At 31.4% G+C, this 21,217-nt stretch overlaps 1 protein-coding gene across 1 annotated transcript in view; it reads left to right on the top strand.

Annotated features, from left to right (window-relative positions):
• LOC147075263 (uncharacterized) overlaps positions 1 to 15,435 on the top strand; it is a 32,905-nt gene extending 17,470 nt beyond the window's left edge. Inside the window, exons 5-9 of the mRNA XM_085942786.1 lie at positions 7,332 to 7,530; positions 8,418 to 8,545; positions 9,902 to 10,077; positions 12,655 to 12,784; positions 14,609 to 15,435. Of these exons, the coding sequence (XP_085798912.1) occupies positions 7,332 to 7,530; positions 8,418 to 8,545; positions 9,902 to 10,077; positions 12,655 to 12,784; positions 14,609 to 14,651 (676 nt within the window). The 3' untranslated portion in view covers positions 14,652 to 15,435. The remainder of the gene's footprint in view (positions 1 to 7,331; positions 7,531 to 8,417; positions 8,546 to 9,901; positions 10,078 to 12,654; positions 12,785 to 14,608) is intronic.
• The last annotated feature ends 5,782 nt before the right edge of the window (positions 15,436 to 21,217 follow it).

The raw sequence follows: 21,217 nt of genomic DNA on the forward strand, positions 1-21,217 counted from the left end.
TCTGACGTCACACGTCATTCAAAATGGCTGCTTTATATGTCACTTTCAAATGTCATTTTAATAATGCATTCATTACAACAAACGTTTGCTTGAGGCCCTCATTCATTTTGTAGACTCTGTAAAACATTTGCGAACTTTAAAAACAGTTCCTAGTCATGCTGTTTATTCATTTCATTCATTCATTTATTCTTATTCCATTTTGTCATCTCATAATAGAAATGATTGAAGTGAAGTTAGTCACAATATAACTGTATGTATTGCCACCAAATGGAAATTTTCACTAGGAATACTTTATCCTTTCGTACGGTAGAATTATAAAATAAATGTGATAAAATAACTGATAAATTATTTAAAGTTCATAATAATTATTCATTTATAATTATTAAATTTATATGGTACCGTTTGCACACTTTCAGACACATTTACAATTTCAAAATTTTAAATTAATTATCGGGGAATGAAATTTTATAAGTTTGCCATTATATGGACGCCATGACACATTATGACACCAGATCGTTACGTCGCTAACCAACGGATTACATTTGCACTCATGCATACAAATGAGCAGTATTTAGCCTGTAAAGTATTTGGGAATCTCATGCATACGACCCTATGGCAAAACAATCCAATGATTTTACATAATATAGGAGAAACGGTAGTTTAAAACTTTGGTTCTCATTTCACAAAAACCAAAGACACTGTCTTTTTACTTAGCAAAGCAGTATTAATGTAATGAGATTTTAAAAATTATATTGTTACTAAATAGATAATAAGATAAAATAGATACTGAATCAATAACTTAGCGCACAATATATTTCTTCTCGCACTATGATAGTTGTTGAATTCATTATTATAGACACTCCACTCTGTTCATCATCAAAAATCACTAAGAGCTATTAGTATTAGCATGACAGATTTTAGGCAACCATTTTATCCATGCAATTGTATTACCATCCACAAAGCATTTTATGATACTTATCTAATTCGAATGGACATATCTTTTATTTGAATGAGACAATATTATCTTCTCAAATACCCTATTTTCTTCTCAAATACCCTATTTTGATGTATAATATTTTTACAGCATAAAGGTATGATGGAGACCAATGGCGTATTTTAATGAAAATTAACGATAGATTTGTTTCATTTAAAAACATTTTTTTTAGAATTAGTGCCACGGACGAATTAACTCGCCAAAGCATGTATGTCGCGTCAGGCCACACACGAATATATTCGCGGGTTATTGTAAACGTCATAACTTCTGAATAAACATTATGTGTATATTTTATAAACAATATTTATCATTTTAGTGTGAAAATATTCACGATTTTTTTTTCACAAATATTTATCATTCCGTTCCTATTTCATATTTTTTAAAGGATTTATTTTATTCTGAAAATAGCTGGCCTACAAGTGTCCATCTAGTAAAAATTGGCTGGTAGTGATAAGGTTAAATAAAAACAAATCCAAAGTAATACAGGAGTCAAATTCATTAGAATTTGAAATATATAAACTCCCAAGTAAAAGTTTTTGACAGACTAATCAAGTAATCAAATTATATTTACTTTACGGACTTTGACAGCAACAGCAGAAAGGTCATTCTCTTGTCTAAAATTTCTGCATACATGCTAGCTGTAGAAATACTCAACATCAAAATAGGTTATCTAATCTCTCAATCGCTCTCGAAAAAAATATTGTTTAATAAAAACTTTGGCCAACGTTTTTACATCTTACGATGTTTTATAAAAAAATTAGCCAAAAGGTCATTCTTCGCTATTCACGTACCAAATCGAAAATGATGATATCCTAATAAATTGTAATATGTGATGATGACCTTACTAATTATAGAGAGTCAATACAATATTTTGCATTAGTTATAGCTGTAGAAATACTTAACATCAAAATAGGTTATCCAATCTCTCGATCTCTCAAAAAAATCAGCCAAAAGGTCATACTTTGCTATTCACTTACCAGTTCGGAAATGATGTTACCCTAACAAATTGTAATATGTGACGATGACCTTACTAATTATAGAGAGTCAATACAATATTTTGCATTAGTTATAGCTGTAGAAATACTCAACATCAAAATAGGTTATCTAATTTCTAAATCCCTCTCGAAAAATATTGTTTAATTAAAATTTTGGTCAACGGTTTACATCTATATAGCAGAGGTAGTCAACCTTTTTATACCTACCGCCCACTTTTGTAGTAAAATTTTCTGACCGCCCACCGGTTCCACACTAATAGTGATCTATAAAGTAGGGAAGTAACTTTACTTTATAAAATTTATAAAGCAGATAATAATAATTACTTACCAAATACTTTATGTCAGGCTTTCGCCAAGTTTGGCAGAATAAATCTTTATAAAACAACTTACTGTAGTTAAGTAATCTATCTTTTTATTTATACTATGCATACTTACATAGAAGCATGAAGTCTGATGAAATTACATTTAATTAATTAAATTATTAATGATATCCCCGAGGCTGATGTTGTGAAACTAAATAATGGATATCTGGCTCAATTTTTGTGAGGAACAAACGAAGGTCTCCTCTTTCGGAAATATTCAGGAGGTTTCTTTCTTTGGTCATAATATTATGATTATGAACAGCACTAAAGCCTGATTCCACAAGGTATGAGATAGGAAAAGGTATCAATAAACTGAATATCATTTTCTACATATTTGGATTTATAAGACAGGCATTCTTTTATAGAGCGATACAAATAGTTTATTTTCTGATATTTAAATTGTCACGGGGAATTTTATGAAAATATAATGAAAATGTTTATAAAACCCCTACCGCCCAACATGAAAGCTGGAACGCCCACTAATGAGCGGTAGGGACCAGGTTGACTACCCCTGCATTATAGTGATTTTTTTTTTTTTAAATCAGCCAAAAGGTCATTCTTTGCTATTCACTTACCAGTTTGAAAATGATGTTATCCTAATAAATTGTAATATGTGATGATGACCTTACTAATTATAGAGTCGATACAATATTTTGCATTAGTTATAACGAAAATATTTTTTGTGATGGCAAGTTGTGTCTGTTTATTTTGCCACCATCACTAGGATCATTCGAATGTCATTCATATTTGGACTATGCATTATCAAACACATATCTGAAGACAAGAATAATGTTTTTTTCTCTTGTGGTTAAGAAGAATACATCTGTATTGTACAAGACTAGATTGGCCATAAGACTAATGGTTATATATAGCTCAGAACCCCCTAATTGGTATGTTTCGGGGCTGAACAATAAATCCATTAATCCAGCGGAATTTGAGCCTTTCATTAAAAATCAAAGAGAAAAATGTTGTTTGAAACTTAGTAAATCAGGAAGCATATCTTATATGTTGAAAACAATATAAAAAATTATTAATAATAGCAATAAAATTTGAATTTACATATTATTTTTAATTAAAAAAGTTAAATATATTTCAATCAATATGGAGTATGTTGGATGTTTCTTACTTAGATCAGCTAATTTTTAAATGTCATTTTATATTAATTTTTGAGATTAATTGGTATTTTCAATTGCTCTTGTTAAGCATCCTCAAATCCCTCACGTCATAATGCTGCCATATCAGTTTCAGCCGGATAGATCTCTTACCCTCAGGGAATGCATGCATAGTATCTTCTCATGCGTTCTATGCATAATGCCTATCCAGCATAATTTTAAAGCAACAAAAGATTAGTGAAATTCATAAATTTCACTGGCCATGGTGCTGAAAGGATGTCAAATCAAGTATATTGGAAATGACTAAAATCTGAAGATAAAATATTCCAAAAACTTGTAATAATGGGACTTATTTAAGCATGCCTAAATCGAACCTTTTATCGATTAATCCACAGTAAAGTCCTATGCGTCTTAACTCTGTTTCATTAATTCTCATAGGGCTATGTGTTTTTACAGTTATTCATTTCTAACAGTACGAATTATGTTCTAAGTCATATTACATAAAGCACTTAACTAATTTTACAAACATTAAATAAAAATATAAGTATTATAATTCAACAATACATATTTGGCTCCTAATCGCATATATATATATATATATATATAAAACAATCCTGCCTAACGTGCCAAGAACTTATGGTCCGTTAATAAGTATATTTAGTCAGTTATTTTACCAATGTGATTTATTAGGATAGATATCGTCAAATATTAAGAGTATTAATTATTGGCATTTACATGGTAGAACTCGTATTACTAATGTAGCTTGTTACTTACAAGAAGTTTTCAATTAAGTTTTTAGAAACAATCTATTTTGAAAAGCCGATAAGAAAAAATTTGGTTCGAGTAGGACTTGAACACATATTTTTCGTTCACGGACGAGTAGGTACATGTAATTGATTAAGTTACCGACCCAAGTGTCATTGCAATTAATTCCTAATGTCTGTCTACATTATTCTTTTAACACATTGATCGCCAACTAGTTTTACATAAAATAGTTAAAAAATGATTATTTGTTTTTAAGGTATTATTTGATAGGTTATGAAAGAATATAATGTTTTTTTTTCATTTTGATGATTTTTTTACGTAAATATTGGTTTTTATGATGTGCCGGCCACATGTGTCCGTCGCGGCGCCAACAAGTTAATTTATTCTATTGGGCCGTGCCGGCCATTTCGCCGGTCACCTGTCCATATGTGTTGACGAGAGCATGGTGCCATTTCGCGGTCGAATTATATTTAGATTTAGATAGTATAATAAACAGAAAAGGCACAAATACGGAATAATGTTTTCAAATTGGGTAGTATAATACCTGGATACACATAAACTGGAAATATACGTATACAAACCTTATAATCATTTTTGTTATTCTATTTTTTTTATTATTTACATATTTTTTATAACTTACATTTTTATAATCTATTTAATTTTTATTTTTATATCAATAAAAACACATTTACAATTTAAAAGGAAAACTTTTTTTTTCATTATGTACATTCTTTACATTAGTGAGCCTATATTTTGTGACTGGGAAGACTTATTTTCAGGCCAAGTGGCAGTAATATACAGAAGTGCCATGCCGGTCACCGCGTATCGAAAAATGCACTGCGCGCGTGCCCGCCGGCGCTGTAGAACAACTCTAAGGCAGGTCTTCTTTGCCGGTCACCGGTGACCCCCATGGCCCCCTGAATGTAATCCAATGCCGGTCACCGGTGACCCCCATGGCGATCAACGTGTTAAGAAATAGCTACAGTATTTACAATTTAAATCATTGTAACTAGGGAATCCAATCCCGAGCCAAAATTCTGATCCCGGGATTTCGGGATTACAATTTGACAATCCCGGGATTGGCATTTTTTCCATTGTTAATATAAAATTTTTATATTTACAAATAACATTGATAAAATCGGTCAAAAATAAATCTAGTATAATTTATACTGTTTAAGAAATTTATTGTTAATATTGTATACGTTCAATCTTGGAAATACACAAGTTTAACGGAGTAAATAATATTGTAATTTAAATAATAATGTGGATTTAATAGGAGATTGCTGCTTCTGATAGTAAAGACTTAATAAATGGATTAGCGAGATTTAAAATAGTAAAGCAAATAATCATGGCGTACTTATGGCCTTTCCGCTTCATAAATCTAATTAGTCAGACAAATATGAAACTGCCGTAAAACGTATGATATCATGGTGGAATTACTTTGTTAAAAGTGCGAAGCATTGTTTTTTTCCAATCTTTCCATTTTTAATAATTTATGTGAAAAAATAAAATGAATCGGCAACCTACACATGGGTATAAATCAAACATCATTCAAACTCAGTTTATTTCTAATGTAGTTATTTTTTATTTTAAAGTATTTTTTCTGTTATATTTTCGCTTTTATTTTATTTTCCATAAAAATTGATAAAAAAATCAATCCCGAAATCCCGGGATTATGTTTATCAATCCCGGGATTCATAGGTATCGAAAATAGCTCGGGATCCCGGGATTGGAATCCCTAATTGTAACGATATTACTAACTAATTTATAGGTAGGAATTTGAACATGTCAGATTGCATAGTTTATTTGAAATTATTCTAAAGAAGGATTTTTGGGTCAGTAGTTTAATTTTGAGCTTTTACTTGATAAGTGAAAGATGTGTATTCGATATTTTAACGATTATTTCAAAGATTTTTTCATAACAATAATAATTATTTAAATAATATGTTCTTTGGCTTTTCAAAATAATGTCACTTTTATTAAGTCTTATGTACATTCAACCTTGATTAAAAAGTAATTTAATTATAGAATGTTATTATTTAAATATTTACTAATTAATTATTAATGTTTACATTTAGTATTGTGCCATATATTAAATTTGTTATTAATGTTGTATGTTTCTGTTTATTTGAAATAAATCCTCTTTTGAAATTGAAAGTTTTAGTAGTTTTTTAAGTAATACCTGTTGGTTCCAGTACTTATCTATCGCAGTGGCGAATGGTAGAGGTAAGCTGTGGAGATCCGACAAAAATAGTGCATACTAAACTTTGTCAGTCATACTTGTTTTCATTAAACAAAGACTACTTTCTCAGTGGCGAATGGTAGAGGTAAGCTGTGGAGATCCGACAAAAATAGTGCATACTAAACTTTGTCAGTCATACTTGATTTGTTGTCCAATATGTAGATGGTGTTGGTTAGTTTTAAAAATTAAATTACACCTTGTCTAATCCAAGCCATAGTAGATAAACAGTCAAAAAACACTCGTCAACCTATAAAATATCTAAAATTATGCCGCTAAACCTACATAATTTTAGATATCTTATAGATAGGAGAATATTTTTTATCGATTATGATTTGGTTTAGGCAGGGCTTATTGAATTTTACAAAACTAACCAACACCATCTGTAATAATATGTGAGTACCTATTCTTAATAGGGGCCTGGGCTCAGTGGGGCCCGGCGTGGCGAGTCGACCAGATAAATGAGATAAACACATCTTAAATTGGCTTTAATGGTAAAAAAAGTCACCTGCAGGGCTATTTTAATTCGTTAAAAATCACTAAAAATACACAGAATTTTATTTGACCTCGAACACCATCTGAAAAACGCCACTGTAGTGTGACAGACTGCCTTTAACCTAAACGATGGGTATGGGGGCCCGCTTCAGGATGTGGGGGCCATGTATAGGAGCACAAGACAACCGCTTGGTTACAGAGCTGACATGATAAATGAAGTTTCTTGCTTCTCAGCGTGTTTCTGTTTTATTAGCTAAGTTGATAAATATTTTCAATACTGCCATCTCACAATGCAAGTCCAAATTATACACGTGTCAATTACATATTTTTATACAGATGTCGCCACACGTTTTTTATTATTGATTTCAGCCTAGAAAATGTGAACTACCATCAAATCGGCAGCTGCTTCTACAATTGGCCTGACAGTGACACGTGTGTCCACATAATTTACTCCATTCCTGTCCACTTTGACAATGACTCTGACACATATGAACTTACCAGTGATCATTTGGCCGATATGTGGCTCAGATATCATCAATACATGAACCTTTCCAGTTTAAATTTAGAAGTAAGTATAACATCAACTTATTTACAATGCTTATAATTATAGCCAGTGACATCTGGTAGAGATAGGCAAGACACACACTGCTTAGGGACGGCGTAAAAAGAAAGTGAATGATACAACTTTTGAGAGTAGGTTTTGTGGAAAGCAGATTTTTTTTTCTGTGGTGACAAGATAAGTATACTCATAACCAGTGGTCGGCAATTGTAATATGTATGTTTATATAAAATAAATTTGTATTTCCACATACATATGCAAATATACGTATTATATTATATGCACATATTTTTCAGTTTATAAAAATGGAATTGTTTTTAAAAATATTAAAAAATGGTTTCAAACATTAACCCACTTAAGTACCAAATAAATTTTTGAAAATTGAATTTTTTTACCCAGTCTCTCAAAAGGTTGCCGATCACTGGTGTAACATCTAATATAATAGGTATTTGTGGTAAATTCATTTATATGTGCAAAATTATTAATTTTGAGATGGGTAGAGGTTTCTGAGCTTTTTCGTTTGGTCAATCCAAACCACCGTAATAATGATAGTATTTGATGATAAATTTTATAAAATTTACCATTGTTGTTTCTTTTCATGGATTACAGAGAGAAATTATTAACAATTGTCACTCTTCTAAATAAAAATATCAGTTTGATACAGAGGAAGACATGTGCACAATCATTTGTTTAAAGCTCGACACAAGTTCACACCTGCAAACATTGCAAGCTAATTAAATGTGGTTTGGACAATCCATAAAGAAAAACCTACCACATTTGCTTGTTTGTCAGTACATATTTTGTGCATGGTTTTATACAATGTTTATTTGATTACGGACAGCATAATTATTTTTTACTAAATATGATTTTTATAAGTAAATGTGGTTTTATTTCAGGTATATCCACTTCCAGACGATGCCCATATTGTTACAGTATGGGTCGGAATTTCCATTGGAGTTATTTTATTCTTCCTGTTGATAATCTTCTTGGTTTGGAGATATGGCTTTTTCTATGAATATGTCAGGTACCTAATTTATTCTATATTTGAAGGCGTCCCCCGAAAAGGGGTCTACAATTGGGTCTACATAATACATCATGTCAAAAAGTGTAAAACGGGTCTATATAGCATTGCTCACGTTATTGGGAAGTTTTATTATTTTATCTGCAACAGTTTTTGAGATATTAACAATGACATTATTTATGACATTAATGTCATTGGATATTAGTAATACTAAAATGCTTACCGTAGAAGAGGGGTTTATATGACTTTTTTGACAAAAAATTGTCAATGAAAAAGAGTGTTTTCATGAACATAAGTATTATCACAGATATACTCCAAAAGTCCGTATGATCGAATAAAACGTTTTTATCCTCTCCTGAACAATTTTGTTTTTGCAACTTTGCGATTAACTCCTTTCCGAGGGACGCCTTCATTTATGTACACTATGCGAAATTCTGGAAAAACCACTGAACTGATTTTGGTGGTTGATGGCTTGAATAAAAGCCCCGGGTCCCAAAAATAGTGGGATTTTTTTTTTGCAACAAATATTGAAGTTTGCAAATTTCATGTTTTTTTCGATGTCTAGTGAAAACAACAAAAGTTCCATATGGTTCCATACAAATGATATTTGAATTTAGAATCTTATAAAATAAAATAATGATATGTCAATATATTATACATTACTATAGACAATAGTAATTCATTTGTTTTTAATCGTATTTAGGAATCACACATTTTTGTCTATTTGTAATGTATTTTGTTGATAATTATTAGTTTGTTAACATTTTAACAAACTGCTGAAGAAAATAAATATTAAAAGTAGACTGGAGTACCAGCAGAAAAATACGAAGCTTGCAATTTGAGATATTTTTTTGATAATTTACAATTTCAGCTGCATTGATTAATAAATATGTATCTGAAAACATTAAAAAGATTTTTTTTAAGTCAAAGATATACTTACAATAATTGTAAAAAATGTGAATTTGTTGCAGGGTCCCATCTTATTATTACATTATATTTTATGGTCAAATGTATTATTAAAATTTAGTTTATTAAGTTTTCAATTTTTTAACGTTTCGATTTTTGACTATTCATCGTTTTAATATTTTTAATATTTATTTTTAAAAACATCGAGTTTTATAAAAATATAAATGTGTATAACTTGAAATCCTTTTTATTTATATCAACAATAACTCAAATGTTCATTGAGTTATTGTTGTTTCTGGGGCTAGGGTGCAGAACGTAGATCAGATATCATTTTCTCAAATCAAGCTATAATTCGAATTTTGCCGTAATTTGTTTTTTACATTTGCGTCGATATCATACAGATTTTTATGTTTTATTATTTATTTAATCACTTTACTTGTTATTCTATTCCAGTAAATCAAGCATGCGTGACAGCTTGGTGTCTAACAAAAAAGACAGCGTGGCCTCATTCTTCCCTACTCCTCACCAGCCTGTGCCTCCCATCTTTGGCATGGACTCTTATGCTGATGACAAATATTGGTATGATGAAGACCTACCTCCACGATACTCCCAAGAAAATCCTTCACAATGTGAGTTCATTTATATTTGTGTTGGTTTTCTTTCTTTGCTGGAAAAAAAAAACAATAAATATCTATTTATACTATATTATCACAGTTCATAACAAAGATATTTATGAAATTCTGCTCTATATTATAGACTAGCAGCGAAGGGTGGAGGTAAGCTGTTAAGATCCGACATAAATAGCGCACACTAAACTTTAACTGTCAAAAACGTATTTGTTTTCATTGAACTAAGACTACAATTTGTAGATACTAGATAGTGTTTGTTAGTTTTCAAAATTCAATTAAACCCTGCCTAATTCAAGCCATAGTAGATAATAGTCAAAAAAATATTTAAAAAAAAAAAATATGCCATTAAACGATAAGTACATAACTTAAGATAGCAGAATATTTGTTATTTATTATGGTTTGGTTAGGCAGGGCTTAATGAATTTTAAACAGACTAACCAACACGAGTCGTGGACCCTGAAGGCAAGGAAACGGAAGGCAATTGATGCCTTTGGGATGTGGTGTTGGCGCCGAATGCTTCGTATTTCTTGAACGGAGCACAGGACAAACCAGTCAATCATACAGAGACTGCAGATAAAGGAACGGCTCTCGACAATATGTCTGAGACGAATTCTGCTGTTTTTTGGACTATTGTCAGACGCGGACCGGACTACCTGGAGAGACTGGTGGTTTTAGGTGGCCTCCAGGGAAGGCGAAGCAGAGAAAGAGCGTCTGCGCGCTGGAGCGACCAAGTGAAAGAGCTGACCGGGGTCACCATCCTTTCTGCCCTGAGAGAAGCGGAAGATAGAGAAGGATGGAAAGTCTTGGTCGCTCAAAGGATGATGAAATTCAAATGTGGTCACGATCCTCAGCCATGAGTGTACGACCAAGAAGAAGAACCAACACCATCTGTATATGTGTAGCTAAATTCCAAAATCAGCTATATCACTTTTTTCAAGTAATTCAATGGATTCGTTTTCAAAATCCGCTACGATTGACTGTCATTTATGAAACAAAATCAATGCGTCTATCAATTCTCCCTATGTGTAACATTCAAAAACCTCTTTAGTTCAAAAAGTTTTTAATGAATTTCTCAAAATATGTTGGTAATGAAAGTGTTATACTTAGCGGGTTTTGAAATTTAGCGACACATTATGTCCTCTTAATTCAACGAAAACAAACAAATATGACTGAAAAATTGTGCACTATTTTTGTCGGATCGCCCATAGGCTATAACATACCTAAACTATTATGGTTCGGTTTAGGCAGGGTTTACTTAAATTAAAAAAAAACGAACTAGTACCATCTGCAAATTGTATCCTTAGTTCAATGAATATAAATAAATATGACTGACAAAGTTTAGTGTGCACTATTTATGTTAAATCTTAACACCCTACTTCCACTCCTCGCCACTGATAGACAGAGTCTATAATATAATATGAAAGTGTAGCCGGAAAAGGTTACTAAGACTAATGATTGAATTTGTTTTATGTTTCATTTATAAAAAAATTTCACAGTTTCATCGTCCACATTAATTACCTATTAGACGTGGAAATTTTGTCAAGATAATCCATGAAAGATTATTTGTTATGAATGGATGGTGAAGCATTAATATTTAAATGAACAATCACGTAAAAATTGAATATGTAAACAAAATGTCAACATTAGATTTATTTTCCATGGGCAGAACTTCGATATGAAATGAGTTGTTTGTGCAATGAACCATCATTAAGTACTTTCATCTTACATACCATATTTAGATGTGACCTATCACATACTTATGAGTAGGTAATCCAATCCCGGGCTATTTTCGATACCTATGAATCCCGGGATTGATAAACATAATCCCGGGATTTCGGGATTGATTTTTTTATCATTTTTTATGGAAAATATAACAGAAAAAATACTTTTAATACAAAATAACTACATTAGAAATAAACTGAGTTTGAATGAAGTTTGATGTGTAGGTTGCCGATTCATTTTATTTTTTCACATAGATTATTAAAAATGAGAAAGATTGGTAAAAAAACAATGCTTCGCACTTTTAACAAAGTAATTCCACCATGATATCATACGTTTTACGGCAGTTTCATATTTGGCTGACTAATTAGATTTATGAAGCAGAAAGGCCATAAGTACGCCATGATTATTTGCTATACTATTTTAAATCTCGCTGATCTATTCATTATGTCTTTACTATCAGAAATAGCAATCTCATATTAAATTCACATTATTATTTATATTACAATATTATTTACTCCATTAAACTTGTGTTTTTCCAAGATTTAACGTATACAATATTAACAATAAATGTCTTAAATAGTATAAATTATACTAGATTTATTTTTGACCGATTTTATCAATGTTATTTGTAAATATAAAAATTTTATATTAACAATGGAAAAAAATCCCAATCCCAATTGTCAAATTGTAATACCGAAATCCCGGGATCAGAATTTTGGCTCGGGATTGGATTCCCTACTTATCAGTATTGAAGTGTTAGCAAATGTATAGTGTGGTATGAAAGTTGGAAAAAATATTTATTTGCATCGAATGTATAAGTGTTTGTTTTGATTTAAGTATTGTATATCATTTTAGTTGATTCTGGAGAAATGGGCCGCCAGAATTTAGGATTTTCCAGGGACGGAGATCTCTACGATTTGTACTCGGATGAAGAAATAATTATGTCGCTGCCGGAAACGCATGTAAAGGACCAATCAACTATAAGGTAACATTTATATTATATTTGAACCTAGAAACTTATAAAAAACATAATACAATACTCTCTCAGTAATCCGCCACCCCAAAAACCAGAAAAGTGTCCAATTAGTGAAAGGGGCGGATTATAGTGCATACGTACAAAATATGGTAAAAATTATTAAAACAGGCATTTCGTAAAAATAGTTTTTTTTTGAGAAATTTATACTAGCAAATTACGGTTTTATTATTACAACGTTTTTCTTATATCGTATTCTTATTTGTCCGGTACAAATCTTGCAATCGATTTTTAACTAACTTCCCGACTAGCTAGACATTTGAAACTTTTAGAATATATCAGAACACGATGCCAATGCATTTTTTTAATACTTTTAGCCATCTTTAAGTAGAACTGAATTAATTTTCAGTTAATTCTGTTTTGTATGAAAAGTTATTTCGATACCATTATTGGTTGCTAGGGGGTCCTAGCAACTAAATTATTAATAAATAATATATACGTGCGTTACTATGGAAATCAATATGAAATGACATTTCATTATTCAGTATTTCTATCAAGTACAAATTTTTTTGATCGTTTAAGCTAGTCTAGTCAAGTTGAGTGAACATGAGTCATGAGTCAACAGAAAATTTAAAAACGTTGTATATAAAAAGTTCTTCTATCTTGTAATTATTTATAATCAAAATCAAGTATTTACTAAATTATACATATTTATAAACTAAGTTTATTAACTAAATATTAAACAGTAAATCACTTGACACAACCAGTTGTTCAGTGAGGCAGATATTTTTGAATGGCTTAGGATTCCTAGCTTTCCCTATGACCAAAAGCTTCAGCTTGTGTGTCCCGGTTGCATTGAAGCACGGCATAATTTTATTGTGATGCGGTCCTTGGGCACTTTCTTCCCTGGTGCATTACCTTCTTCGCGATGAACATACATTTTACGCAGTGACATCCCTAGGCAAAATGCCGCCCCTAAGCAGCACCAAAAAGCCGCCCCATTTTTTATACAGTATTTTTTATCACCCTTTCATAACTCCAGTATCTAAAAAATGTGTTGTATTGATATATTACTAACAAAATATACACCAATAAAGCATACAAAATTAAATTTAGATGAAAAAAGCAAATAAATATAATTAAGTTAGACACTTACTTACCCAAATCATCAAAGTCTGATGTCGTATTTGGTTGATATTTCTGACACATTTGGTTTGTACCATTTAGCAATACACAGATTTGTAATTTCCACACCATTTTTACAAAGCTAATATTGTAGGTAGGTACAACATGTAAACAAAATATTTTTAGCTATTTCTATAAGTATACCAAATCTCGATTTGCCGCCCTTCGAGTAACTGCCGCCCCCAAGCGGCGCTCAATCTGCCTACCCCCACGGGACGTCACTGGTTTTACGAAGGAGAAGTTTCCAAAATAACCTCTTCTCATCCGCGTTGCATACTTGTACACGGCGGACTACTGAATTTGACAATCGAATACCGGCGAATTATAGAGCTTGATTTTGGGCATTCAACTAGTAAAACTAACGGCGGATTATAGTAGTTGTCGGATAATCGAGCGGCGGATTACTGAGAGTGTACTGTATATAATATGTAACTTTAAATTATTTTAACTGTAGAAGTAAAGAATTTTATTTTCAATCAAAAATTTCAATCCCAAGATTTCCACATTCGAAAACTGGTATTCTGGAAATACATACCGTAGTCAAAGTCCTTATTGACCATTATAGTAATATTATGTTGCCTGCAGTAGAATAATTACCTGTATATCTGTGGATTATTAAACAGTTGATTGATTAAACTCTTTTCGTTTCAGAATGAGCGGAGGCGCCACGGATTCGAATGAGTCAAATCTCTAATAAGCCTACACACAGCGCCTTTGTGATTATGGATCCTTTTATAAATGAAATTATTGTGATAATGAATTAACTTTATTCAATAGGACCTTATAACATAAACTAATTAGTGTCTCTTATATTATTTATTACATTAATACAATTATTATTAATATAAAAACACCATTGAGTGTCACTTTAGATATTTTCTCTTGATAAAGTGGCGATTGGTCGAAAAATGGTGCTTACCTTCCACTGTTTTAGAACCTTGAACCTGTCTTTTGTAGCTTGTTTGGTTAAGACGTTAGTTACACATTTTTTTTTGTATTCTATGGTGATCGTCTTCTTATTAATTTTGATATGTCTGTATGGTTAAATAATATAACATTGTTTTATACTTCTTCAACAGACTTTCATTTTAAATATGTGCCATCATATATTAAGTAAATAAACAGATATAGCAAAATCACACATTAAAATAAGAAATAACTTCCGCGTAACTTTTTTCCCCTGTTGTATAAGATAGATCTTGCTAACTAGGATGTAACAAATGAAACTCTAAGCAATTTGACACCAAAAGTTACTTATTTTCACATCCTTACGCTCTTTTGGCATAGTAATTTTATATTGAAGATACCATGTTCAGTAAATAAATATGATATTGATAAGTATTATAAACACTTATTTCCAAAACAAACAATATACTAATATTCATAGCATATATTGTGATAGTTTTTCTATTGTATACATACATTGCAATTTAACTATATTATAAATGAAATACTTATGCTACCTATATTATTTTATTGCAAATAAAATATAATATTGTAAATATACGTAGTTTTATTAATAACTTTACTATAAAAGAGACATTTTTGAAAAACGTTGAGAAGGGTCTATACCAGTGGTTCTCATGTGCGGCCTTAGCGCTTTACAGAATAATATTTCAAAAATGTATTTATAAAATTATGAAATTAGTTGAATACACATGAGTTGTCTTAAATTTCTTTGGGCGTAAACAGCGCCAAATTTAGATTAATAAAGCCTGAGCATATCTTTTTACACAAGCAACGAGTGGTACACTGTTCAGCTGTCATAATTAGATCCCAGATTGCTTGACATATTGATTTGCCGTCTCTCGTTTCAAATTGAATTATAAAAAAATCTCAAATCAAATATATTAATAAATTATAAATAATATACATTCCTGTTATTCATCAGCTATCAAAATCAGACTTGTCCATCACACAAAAACCGGTGGTAATATCGATTTACAAAAAATATGTAGCATTGATCTATGCATTGCATTTGTAGAATGTGTGTTAATGCTAGTGTATTATTTATCATGTAACTTATCTATTCAAATCAAACCATTCCCTGTGTTTACCATGGTAACCATTAGTTCGATCAATAAACAACTGCAAAAAAATAACCTAACAATAATAGAAACCGTATTCATCATAGACAAATTAATTAAAAAAACACAGTGAAAAGTCTCATGTTAGAAGTTGAAAATGACAATTTTTCTATTTTATCTTCTTTTAGTGATTTCATAGACAAAATTACGATACAACTGTCTTTAGTATTTTCTTTCATTTTGTGTGTAAATTTTTTTATATATTCAATAAACAATATAGATACCAATCTACCTATTTTTTTATTATATTCAATAAATCTGATTTAGGTTGTATCATGTGTTTTACCCAAAAACGAATGGCACGCGCCACGTATTGTCTATACTCTATGACAGGGTTGGAGAACCTTTTTACGTACGCGTGCTAAAATTTCTCAAATAATATTTTTCGACTGTCTGACGTGCCAAGCAGTTTTTTTATGGCGAAAAAATGTGTTTTTTTTAAGTTTTCCAAAAAAATGTTTTTAAGAATTCTATTAAAAAGATTTAAAAATTACAATTGAGTTTTTGATATTATATCTTTCACCGTATTTCTAGCTGTAGGCAAATCTTTTATTCTTTGAATATTTTTTTCCTTGTTTTCAAATTACTCAAAGAGATTGTGGATGCATTTAAACCTCTCTTCTTTCATATTATATTCTCCATCACTGAGCGGTTTTCCATTGTTAGAGACTGTGTTGGAGGTAACATTACAAGCAGTCATTATATTTGAATGACTGCCGATAATTAATTTCATAATGATTGTTGATTGAATATTTTTATTTTTAATTCCCCGATCCTGATGACCGACCTATGCAATCGTACAATTACATTAAACGTAATAATTATTCTTGAAAATGATTTGCCTGCAATTTTTTATACAATGTGATTTGTCATTATCTATGCAAGAATTTCGTCATTTCCGTTTGCGCATCGATTGGTACCTACCTAAACATAATAATATGAAAAACCGAAGAAAATACGCATGGCTATGTCGTCATTATTTTTTAATATTGTTAATTTATTTGTCAAACATGCAAAACACGCGTGCCATAGGTTCGCCGTCCCTGCTCTATAATATGCTTTACCACCGCCATCTTTAGATTAATAAAGCCTGAGCATAACTTTTCGCACAAGCAACGAGTGGTCCACTGCCATACTATTTATTGATAACGTACCTACTTGCAAGCACAGTTTGGTATTCTATAATGACTGAAGACTATAAATAAGTTATTAGTTATTGTCGTTTAAAATCGACTGTCACATTGACAAACGTCCTAGTGTATTAAGATATTATTATACACACAAGAAGTTTACTTACTTTGATCGTCACTTCCAATTATTAATAACACATAACCACTAAATCAGATGGACTCCAAGAAACGTTAAAATAATCTGAAACTAAGAATACTCCGACAAGTGAACACGACAGACGCGTCAGTATGAGCACTCTATAGAGTATAGACAATGACAAGTCATCCATAGACAACGGGAGGGGCGAAAAGTAGGACCAGTCGTGTAATGTCTCGGCCTCCTTCTTCAGTGTGCAATGGCTTTACTCAAGGAGCGAAAATATGCAAAGAAGACGATGTGACCAAACAGTATGGGAGCACGTGCAAGAAGTGTGATAATAAATTATGTTAGAATGATTCAATCGCAGAATAACCGGAAACATGGTCGAGAAATACACGATTGGCAAACCTGTACACGACGTTTCTAGAAAACAGTGGGTTAACCCATTCAACTGATAATAATTAGAAAAGCAGTAGCAACACTGAATAATACGAATAACTCAAAGAATTACCCAGCTACATTTTATCCTCATTAATTATTTATTTAGTTCATTAAATAATGCTGAAAAACATTTTTAATTACACGGTTAGTTGTGTATAGGGAATCCAATCCCGAGCCAAAATTCTGATCCCGGGATTTCGGGATTACAATTTGACAATCCCGGGATTGGCATTTTTTTTCCATTGTTAATATAAAATTTTTATATTTACAAATAACATTGATAAAATCGGTCAAAAATAAATCTAGTATAATTTATACTATTTAAGACATTTATTGTTAATATTGTATATGTTCAATCTTGGAAATACATAAGTTTAATAGAGTAAATACTATTGTAATATATATAATAATGTGAATTTAATATGAGATTGCTGTTTCTGATAGTAAAGACTTAATGGATGAGTTAGCGAGATTTAAAATAGTAAAGCAAATCATAGTGTACTTATGGCATTTCCGCTTCATAAATCTAATTAGTCAGCCAAATATGAAACTGCCGTAAAACGTATGAGATCATGGTGGAATTACTTTGTTAATAGTGCGAAGCATTGTCTTTTCCAATTTTTCTCATTTTTATTAATTTATGTGAAAAAATAAAATGAATCGGCAACTTACACATGGGTATAAATCAAACTTTATTCAAACTTGGTTTATTTCTAATGTAGTTATTAGTTATAAAAGTATTTTTTCTGTTATATTTTCGTTTTTATTTTATTTTCAGAAAAATTGGTAAAATAATCAATCTCGAAAGTTTCGGGATTATGTTTATCAATCCCGGGATTCATAGGTATCGAAAATATCTCGGAATCCCGGGATTGGAATCCCTAGTTGTGTATTATTTATATTAGAAAGCTTTCGTTATATTTGTCCGAAAATAGTTTATACGACACTTTATAGTTGAGGTAGAAAGCTTGGGACAGAAATACATCCGACGATGTTATACTCTCTAATGTTGTACCGGTTTAAGTAAAAGTAAACCATGGCTTTGTCATTCGTCGTTATATAGTATAGACCACACATTCCCAATCCTTTTCAAGTCGTGACCACATTTTATAGTTGCCAAGTAATCCGCGATTCCTACCGATAAATTGTAAAAATCCTTTTTAACAATGGTGAAGAAAACGCATGAAAAAGAGACTTTCAGTAAAACACAATTTTAATTTAAGACATATAATGCGATGGTTGAAATTATAACTAGTTAACCAGCTTCAAAATATCAATAATGAGACTTTTATTTGAAAAAATAAAATTCAAACCGTAAAATCTTAAAATAATATTAGTTAAAATAAATATTCTGTGATAGTGTTAATTTGCGTTCTGTGTGTACATTGGCTGTGTAAATAAATTAATGCAGCTGGAACCTTGTTAAATTAGTTTATCTAGCAGATAATCCAGACAATAAAATATGCCATAAAACGTACTTATCGATAAGGGAAGTACTTTCTCAACTCTAACTCAAAATGTCGATTATGTTGGTTGGACCTTGTCATACTAGAACTAGGGGATCAAAATCAATATTTTTTGTGTTAACAGTTTCAGCCACCGACCCCACATAAAACCCTTGGCAACCCTACTTAGGGTCGGGACCCATAGGCCGTGATATAGCCCGTGATTTAGACCAGGGTTTCCCAAACTTTTTCTACAATGGAACACTTCGCAAACCCGGAAATTTTTACGGAACACTTAGTTTATTTTGTAGGTTATTTATTAGCGCAGCTAACCGTTCTGCCATTTTTGGCATTTGTCGTTAAACTGACAAGATTTGTCAGCCGGTCAGTTAAAAACAATATACATAGTTACCCCATCTTTTTCATGCGCACGCTGTGAGAAAAGATGATCCTCCGTCTGTACCTATAACATGTCCCTCGGGCTCAGATCCTTGGCGGGCCCCCTATTTATCGCTAAGGTTAAAGGTAATATGACGATCTACAGTTGCATATTCCAAATGGTGTTCAATGTAAAATTAAGGGTATTTTTAGCAATTTTTCGTATTTTTAATACATCCACTTTTATGTTGCACAATTATGGAAATGTCAAATATGGACAATAATCAAAAATTGTAAGAATGGCAAAACTACATATTATTAAATGTTAGTATGCTTAAAGTGAGACATTTTTTTTACTATTAGTGCATATTTGTGATACGTGTTCATCTCACTTGGCTGGTCGATCTCTCACGCCGGCCCCCCCGTAAGCCCAGGCTCCCATGTGGGAGCCATGGCCTATCTAGATACTTGACGTCATAAACATCAGTGGAGATTGATCATCACTCGCCTTTCAATATGAAGTAGATTCTTTAATTATTTTAGTTTTACTTATTTTACTTCTGCTTTGTAGAAGATGTGTTGCAGTGCATAAAACCTTTCCAAATTGTCGTGGAACACCTATTCAGGTTTTGGCGGAACACTGCTGTTCGCCCAAAAGCGGACTTGCTGAATTAGACCGGCAGCCTTGCAGATCCAACCAGATTCAATAATAAACAGAAGTTACACAGAACGATTCAGCTAGAGATTAATATATTTAATTGTTGCCTAATTCTAAATTGTTAAATGATTAATTTGAATGTTGTGTCCTCTCCGTTGTTGTATCCTATAATATAATAATCGGAGGATTGTCTTATTGATTCAACATATAAGTTCATAGAATTATTTATTATTTATTTATGTTTTATTTACTTTTGACTCATAATTTTATTAGAATTAATACTGCTTCTATTTGCTCGATTGTCCATCAAGTGGTAATAATGTATTATTACCGATATTAATTTTTTTATAAACGAATTATCAATCAATAAAATAAATATTGATTAGGTAATCAAAATAATTATTTGTTTGGTGATATTATATTAAATAGATCGAGCTCGAAGAAAAGACTATCGTCACAAACAAATCTAGTCATCCAGTGGTACCCAAGAGGTACAAAACATTCGCAAGGTAGACATAGAGGCCGCAGGATCGATTAAATGATAAAGTTAGCAGTGGATAGATTCAGGCTGATGATAATGATATTAAATGTGGCATTGTACGTGTTTATTGCTTTATATTTTTGTTTTATGTTAATAATTAAGAATGTTTGGTTTTAGTGTCCTTTTCATGAGGTACCTACCTATTATGAAATTTAATATGAACGTGTAATTTTATTAATTTTAATTACTAAGTGTTATCGACATAATATTATTTGATAGGATACTTCAAGGCATTGGTTGATTGTTTTGTCTTTTTTTCTCTTAAAGCAAATTTGTGGTGTGTGTTTATCTCGCTTAACTGGTTGACTTGCCACGCCGGGTCCCCAGGCTAGAGCCCAGTCAGTCATGTGGGGGCCATGATCCTATATCTCATTAGTCATTACGTTTTCTGCCGTCACTTAATTTTCATTATGTCAAGAATCATCGCTCAAGATTAATTAA

This window comes from Rhyacophila brunnea, unplaced genomic scaffold (genome assembly GCF_057557595.1).
Source record: "Rhyacophila brunnea isolate RB1 unplaced genomic scaffold, BYU_Rbru_1.0 scaffold_15, whole genome shotgun sequence".
Classification (NCBI taxonomy): Eukaryota; Metazoa; Arthropoda; class Insecta; order Trichoptera; family Rhyacophilidae; genus Rhyacophila; species Rhyacophila brunnea.